General features: G+C 61.9%; 1 protein-coding gene across 1 annotated transcript; it reads right to left on the bottom strand.

Annotated features, from left to right (window-relative positions):
• Positions 1 to 2,058: 2,058 nt before the first annotated feature.
• On the bottom strand, positions 2,059 to 3,736 carry LOC108634804 (ubiquitin carboxyl-terminal hydrolase 17-like protein 6). Its single transcript, XM_018045055.1, has one exon. It carries the CDS (start codon positions 3,667 to 3,669, stop codon positions 2,059 to 2,061), a length of 1,611 nt encoding a protein of 536 aa, XP_017900544.1. The 5' UTR covers positions 3,670 to 3,736.
• Positions 3,737 to 7,643: the final 3,907 nt, after the last annotated feature.

Raw genomic sequence — 7,643 nt, 5'->3', positions numbered from 1 at the left:
CAGTCGTCTTTCCAATTCCAGGGCTTAAAACGCGCTATAAGTCAAGGTATAAGAAAGGTTTCCCTCCTGGAAGAGGATGACTGTTGCTTTCCTTCTCGGTGTGGGACAGGTGTGTTTGTTTGCTCTCCCGTCCTGGACATTATGCTCACCTTCCAGGACGATGGGGGTTTCACGGTCCATGGGTTTCCCATACATAGCTGAAGCCTTGATCCGTGGATACTTACTAGGAAAGAACGGCCCTGACCCCGCTTTCTTCCTTAGCCTCTTGCACCCCTCCCACCTCCCGCTTCCCCATCCCATCCCAGGACCCTACCACTTTGTGCTTTATCGTCCAGGTACTCACACCCTTGCTGTCCTCTTGCCTCCTTCCCATGGCACAGAGAAGCGAGATCAGCCAGTATCTTTCTCGCTTTTGCACGGATTTCCCCCAGCGTAAGGCCACCTTCCCACTCCCTCTGCCACGCCGCTCCAGTCGCCATTCTTCTCCTTTTTCTCCTTCTCCTTCTCCCTCTTCTTCAGAGGGGGTGGGTGGGGCAAGCAGTAAGTCCATTGGAGACGATGGGGCGGAGGAGGATGGGTGGTGATGATGAGGGAGGGCTGTGGGTGGCTCCACGTCCTCGCGCGGGGCACGCTTGTTCGTGTTCTTGGGGGAAGATACTGCTCATCATTCTTTTTCCTCTCCACGTGTGGAGGGCATGGTGCGCTGTAGGTGAGCATGCGGGGGAAACGAGCCATCGGAACGTTCTCTGTTCCTTGCCACGCCGACTGGCGCAGTCAGCAGCCAGAGTTGTCCCTCGAGGTCTGAGATGTTAAACCGCACATTCCCGGTCTGCCCTTTGCTGGAGGGTTTGGGGTTCGCAGCCGTCAGCCAAGAAACAGAAATAAAACACAAGAGGTGATCGATAAAGGTCCTCAGGGCCCCCTCCACCGGGTCACGGGAATCATGAGGCAGTGGAGAAAGCAGCTAGGGGAGGAGAGTTTCCCCACCGCCCCAGGCACTTTGGAGGCCGGCCGCGTCGAGTCCAGCGGCGTTTGTCCGGGGCCCAGCTGGAAGGGACAACTGACTGCCAGGCAGGACGGGCAGAGTCGGAAGTCCAGTTGGCTTGCTATCCCAATCTAGGGTAGGCTCGGGTCTTTCCTCAGGGCGGGGAGGACCTTTGCTTCCAGAAATGAACGCTGCGTGACGAATCTCCACCTAGGCCCCGGTGCACTGCTGGTGGAGAGGTTTCTTTGGCACTAGTTGGCTCGCCTTTCTCCCCGTGGCCTTCGTGTCGGTGCTGGTGGTGCCGGTGGTGGTGCTCACGGCATCGTGGATCGCGTCTCCTGTTTGGCACTTGGCGCTTCTCCAGCACGCTCCTTGCACCGGAAATGGAGCCCCAGGGAACTTTGCGGACGAGCGTCCTGTCGGGGACCCACGGATCCCCAACTCAATCCTGCTGGAAACTCTGCCTAGTAGCACGAGGCCTCCCGAGGGCAGCCACCCATAAAGACTGCTTGCCCATCTTCTCCGCAGACGCTGCTCGACGTTTGGGGCATTCTCGAGAGCCTGGCCGGCCGGAAGGACACTGTGCGTGGACCTGCATCCGCTCTTCCCTGCACCTCCCCCCCGAAGGGCTCCGGAGAGCGTCTCCTTGCTCGGCTGGCTGTGAGCGTTCTGTGAGGCGTCTCCAGGCCGCAGTCACTCACCAGAGGCCAGCGGTGCGGCCAGGGACTGGAGACGGGGGAAGAAAGGCAAAGCCACACCCAAAGTCCCATCCAGAGAGGACTCTCCCACCCTCGCAGAAGTGGCAGGCCCTGGCACCGTGCTCAGACCCGCTCACGCACCCCATTGGCTCCGCCGACTTCCCAGCAGAGCCAGCCCTCGAGAGCTGAGCCGCTTGGGCACAAACCCGTTCCCAGGGAACGCGGAGACCCCGGGCTCGCTCCAGGCCCCGCCTTTTCCCAGGAGGCCGCATCGTCCTCACCGCCAGAGAGGAACTCGCTCCTCGTCGGCACGCCCAGGGCGGGCCGCACGCAGAGTGTGCCTGGGCGTCTGCACGCATGTGCATCAGAGCCGGCCTACCGCCACAGCCCCAGAGATGGCCGCGGCTTCTTGTTCCTCCCCTTGGTCGCTCTGGCCCTCCCGCTGGCACAAGGGCCGTGGCCGACGTCCGTCGGCCCCGGAGGCGGGGTGTCCGTGCTGGGCCGGTCGAGCCGGTGGTGCTCCTGTGCGGGCGGCGCGGGCGGCGGGCGGTTTCTCCCTCCTCCGGGTCTGGACCGGTGAATCACGACTGCGCCGGCAGGCAGGGCAGCCTGGATCTTGCGCAGCTCCAAGGCCGGCTTCGGTCGGTTGTGTTCTTGCAGGCGTCTCCACTGCTCTAAGCTCATCCCTTCGGCCTCTGTGTCCCCCGGGGACTCCTGCGACCCAGGAGCTCTGCCGCTGGCGTCTCCTGCAGGCTGCCCGGGGTCTGCGGGGTCAGCCCCGAGGGGGGCCGCTGCCCCTCCCCCAGCGCCCCCTTCCCACGCACCCTCCCGGGCGTAGAACAGGACGTAGGCGCTCTGGCTCAGGGCAGCAGTCTCGTCACAGGCGGTCACCTTGGCATCGTCCATCTTATACCATTGGCCGTTGCCGGCTCGGACGTAACAAAAGTAGTGTCCTCGCTCACAGCTCCACCCGGAGTGCACCAGCACGGCATAGAGCACGTAGCCCAGTGGCCCTGCCTTCCCCTCAGACGTGTAGGGCTGCACGTCCAGGCGCTGGGGATAGCGCACCTCCTGAGCCCTTTTGGCCCCGCTCAGCTGTGTGAACCGCTTCAGCACCAGCACCAGGACCTGGGACGTGCTGTGCAAAGTCAACCTCTTGGTGGCAGGCACCTTCCGGAGACAAACGCCACAGTCATAGGCATTTTCCGCCTCCAGCTTCTCGGGCTTGACCAGCTCTCTCAGAGCTTGCTCCACACTCTGAGCCGCCGTGATATCCAGGCTGACGTCCAGATGAGGGTCGAACGTGTCCGAGACACCGAGGCAGTGGAGACACTGGATCCGAGACCTCCACGTCCCGCCGAAGATCTGACGGACGACGCTGGTGTCCTCGGAGGCGTGGCCCGACGGCTGGGATGCACTCAGGCACCCTTGCTGCATGCCATTCAGAGTGAACATCAGAAACTCGTGGGCATCTTCCTGCTGGTGTCTGTGGAAGCCCGCCAGCAGGTCCTTGCGGGGCCGGATCACCTCTCCCGCGTGAAGGAGGGCTCGGGTCACGTGAGCTCGCATGGCACAGAGCGTGCAGGAGCTGCCGGCCGGACAGAGGGTGGCGTGCTGCCGGGACACCAGCCAGCTGGCCAGGGGCGGCGTGTGGCTCAGACACTGCAGCGCCGCGTTCACGTAGCAGGTGTTCCCCAGATTCTGAAGCCCAGCGCCCACCCCCCACGGCCCCCTCCAACTCAGGGCGACTTTCTGGCCAGGCGCCAGCCCCGCTGACCCAGGAGCCAAGTCACCCCGCTGGGGGCGCCCGACTGCCGGCGACGGCCCCTCAGGGACAGAGGGTCCCCGAAGGGCATCCGCACCAGCGGCGCTGGCCCGACAACCTCGCCCTCCGGCTAAGACGTTGAAGGGAGCCGGACACGCACCTCCCCCGTGCTCAGAAGCAGCCCCCGGGGCTCTGCAAACAAGGCCCACGAGGGTTTCCATCTCCTACCTGCAGCTGCACGCCGATGCCTCCTTCCCTCACACCGTCGTCTCCAAAAAGGGCCTTGGCCCCGCCCCCTCGGTCCTCTGGGGGCTTTCCCACGGCCCCACCCCCGCACGTGCAAGCTCCTCATTCGCTGAGGCGGCCGAGGGCCTGCCCACTCCCACTCCCGCCATCCAACCACCGACACTTTTCTCGGGGAATTCCCCTTGACGAAGCCCCGCACGCACTTCCGACCTGGCCCCCTGGACCAAAGGGCTCCGGATGCAAATGATTCGGGGCCATTGGGCCTTCCAGCCTTGCCCGCTAGAGAGTCACTGCGGGCCTTCCAAGTTCAGCACACAAATGCGGGCTGCAGAGGAATGCCGTGGGCTCACCATTCACGTCCTAACACACTTGTGCAAACATAGGTCTGCCCCCCTACCCTCTCCCCTTTAGGGGTCTCCCCTCCCCAGACCCCTGCCTGAGGACAACCCCTCCCCAGACAACAAGAAACCCTTGCCTCAACTTTGCTCTCCAGTGAGGTCCGCTCCAATTTCTATGCTTTCTCACTGGACACTCTCCTAGCGTTCAGGGTCCTGGCACCAAAAGATGCCGAGAGAGGGGCACATATGCTTTTCTCCCTTCAGGGCCGTTGGTCAAGCCCCAAAGCGAGCTCATTCCAAAAGGCATAGGCTTGCTGCAACTTTGGATTCCTTGCTTCAGCTCTTTTTATGTCTCCGTTGCCTTTTGCCCTTCCTTTTCCTTCTTCCATTTGTTTTGATAGTGGTGGTTGTTGTTGTTGTCGTTGCTTTCTTTGTTTTGTTTTTTTTGGGGGGGGGTTTCGAGCGGTTTTTTGTGGGGTTTGTTTTTTTTTTTTTGCTTTTCCTTTTTTTTATTTTTTTTTTATTTTGTGTTCATTTTGTTATTTTTTTGTTGCTTTTATTCTCTTTCCCTATTTTATATACAATAGTTGACTCATACAGTCGTCTTTCCAATTCCAGGGCTTAAAACGCGCTATAAGTCAAGGTATAAGAAAGGTTTCCCTCCTGGAAGAGGATGACTGTTGCTTTCCTTCTCGGTGTGGGACAGGTGTGTTTGTTTGCTCTCCCGTCCTGGACATTATGCTCACCTTCCAGGACGATGGGGGTTTCACGGTCCATGGGTTTCCCATACATAGCTGAAGCCTTGATCCGTGGATACTTACTAGGAAAGAACGGCCCTGACCCCGCTTTCTTCCTTAGCCTCTTGCACCCCTCCCACCTCCCGCTTCCCCATCCCATCCCAGGACCCTACCACTTTGTGCTTTATCGTCCAGGTACTCACACCCTTGCTGTCCTCTTGCCTCCTTCCCATGGCACAGAGAAGCGAGATCAGCCAGTATCTTTCTCGCTTTTGCACGGATTTCCCCCAGCGTAAGGCCACCTTCCCACTCCCTCTGCCACGCCGCTCCAGTCGCCATTCTTCTCCTTTTTCTCCTTCTCCTTCTCCCTCTTCTTCAGAGGGGGTGGGTGGGGCAAGCAGTAAGTCCATTGGAGACGATGGGGCGGAGGAGGATGGGTGGTGATGATGAGGGAGGGCTGTGGGTGGCTCCACGTCCTCGCGCGGGGCACGCTTGTTCGTGTTCTTGGGGGAAGATACTGCTCATCATTCTTTTTCCTCTCCACGTGTGGAGGGCATGGTGCGCTGTAGGTGAGCATGCGGGGGAAACGAGCCATCGGAACGTTCTCTGTTCCTTGCCACGCCGACTGGCGCAGTCAGCAGCCAGAGTTGTCCCTCGAGGTCTGAGATGTTAAACCGCACATTCCCGGTCTGCCCTTTGCTGGAGGGTTTGGGGTTCGCAGCCGTCAGCCAAGAAACAGAAATAAAACACAAGAGGTGATCGATAAAGGTCCTCAGGGCCCCCTCCACCGGGTCACGGGAATCATGAGGCAGTGGAGAAAGCAGCTAGGGGAGGAGAGTTTCCCCACCGCCCCAGGCACTTTGGAGGCCGGCCGCGTCGAGTCCAGCGGCGTTTGTCCGGGGCCCAGCTGGAAGGGACAACTGACTGCCAGGCAGGACGGGCAGAGTCGGAAGTCCAGTTGGCTTGCTATCCCAATCTAGGGTAGGCTCGGGTCTTTCCTCAGGGCGGGGAGGACCTTTGCTTCCAGAAATGAACGCTGCGTGACGAATCTCCACCTAGGCCCCGGTGCACTGCTGGTGGAGAGGTTTCTTTGGCACTAGTTGGCTCGCCTTTCTCCCCGTGGCCTTCGTGTCGGTGCTGGTGGTGCCGGTGGTGGTGCTCACGGCATCGTGGATCGCGTCTCCTGTTTGGCACTTGGCGCTTCTCCAGCACGCTCCTTGCACCGGAAATGGAGCCCCAGGGAACTTTGCGGACGAGCGTCCTGTCGGGGACCCACGGATCCCCAACTCAATCCTGCTGGAAACTCTGCCTAGTAGCACGAGGCCTCCCGAGGGCAGCCACCCATAAAGACTGCTTGCCCATCTTCTCCGCAGACGCTGCTCGACGTTTGGGGCATTCTCGAGAGCCTGGCCGGCCGGAAGGACACTGTGCGTGGACCTGCATCCGCTCTTCCCTGCACCTCCCCCCCGAAGGGCTCCGGAGAGCGTCTCCTTGCTCGGCTGGCTGTGAGCGTTCTGTGAGGCGTCTCCAGGCCGCAGTCACTCACCAGAGGCCAGCGGTGCGGCCAGGGACTGGAGACGGGGGAAGAAAGGCAAAGCCACACCCAAAGTCCCATCCAGAGAGGACTCTCCCACCCTCGCAGAAGTGGCAGGCCCTGGCACCGTGCTCAGACCCGCTCACGCACCCCATTGGCTCCGCCGACTTCCCAGCAGAGCCAGCCCTCGAGAGCTGAGCCGCTTGGGCACAAACCCGTTCCCAGGGAACGCGGAGACCCCGGGCTCGCTCCAGGCCCCGCCTTTTCCCAGGAGGCCGCATCGTCCTCACCGCCAGAGAGGAACTCGCTCCTCGTCGGCACGCCCAGGGCGGGCCGCACGCAGAGTGTGCCTGGGCGTCTGCACGCATGTGCATCAGAGCCGGCCTACCGCCACAGCCCCAGAGATGGCCGCGGCTTCTTGTTCCTCCCCTTGGTCGCTCTGGCCCTCCCGCTGGCACAAGGGCCGTGGCCGACGTCCGTCGGCCCCGGAGGCGGGGTGTCCGTGCTGGGCCGGTCGAGCCGGTGGTGCTCCTGTGCGGGCGGCGCGGGCGGCGGGCGGTTTCTCCCTCCTCCGGGTCTGGACCGGTGAATCACGACTGCGCCGGCAGGCAGGGCAGCCTGGATCTTGCGCAGCTCCAAGGCCGGCTTCGGTCGGTTGTGTTCTTGCAGGCGTCTCCACTGCTCTAAGCTCATCCCTTCGGCCCTCTGTGTCCCCCGGGGACTCCTGCGACCCAGGAGCTCTGCCGCTGGCGTCTCCTGCAGGCTGCCCGGGGTCTGCGGGGTCAGCCCCGAGGGGGGCCGCTGCCCCTCCCCCAGCGCCCCCTTCCCACGCACCCTCCCGGGCGATAGAACAGGACGTAGGCGCTCTGGCTCAGGGCAGCAGTCTCGTCACAGGCGGTCACCTTGGCATCGTCCATCTTATACCATTGGCCGTTGCCGGCTCGGACGTAACAAAAGTAGTGTCCTCGCTCACAGCTCCACCCGGAGTGCACCAGCACACGGCATAGAGCACGTAGCCCAGTGGCCCTGCCTTCCCCTCAGACGTGTAGGGCTGCACGTCCAGGCGCTGGGGATAGCGCACCTCCTGAGCCCTTTTGGCCCCGCTCAGCTGTGTGAACCGCTTCAGCACCAGCACCAGGACCTGGGACGTGCTGTGCAAAGTCAACCTCTTGGTGGCAGGCACCTTCCGGAGACAAACGCCACAGTCATAGGCATTTTCCGCCTCCAGCTTCTCGGGCTTGACCAGCTCTCTCAGAGCTTGCTCCACACTCTGAGCCGCCGTGATATCCAGGCTGACGTCCAGATGAGGGTCGAACGTGTCCGAGACACCGGCAGTGGAG

This window comes from Capra hircus, unplaced genomic scaffold (genome assembly GCF_001704415.2).
Source record: "Capra hircus breed San Clemente unplaced genomic scaffold, ASM170441v1, whole genome shotgun sequence".
NCBI lineage: Eukaryota > Metazoa > Chordata > Mammalia > Artiodactyla > Bovidae > Capra > Capra hircus.
This window is presented reverse-complemented; position numbering and strand designations above follow the sequence as displayed.

Bases quoted from the DNA above. Each gene is read 5' to 3' on its own strand.
- LOC108634804 (XM_018045055.1), bottom strand. From the start codon at position 3,669: ATGGAAACCCTCGTGGGCCTTGTTTGCAGAGCCCCGGGGGCTGCTTCT.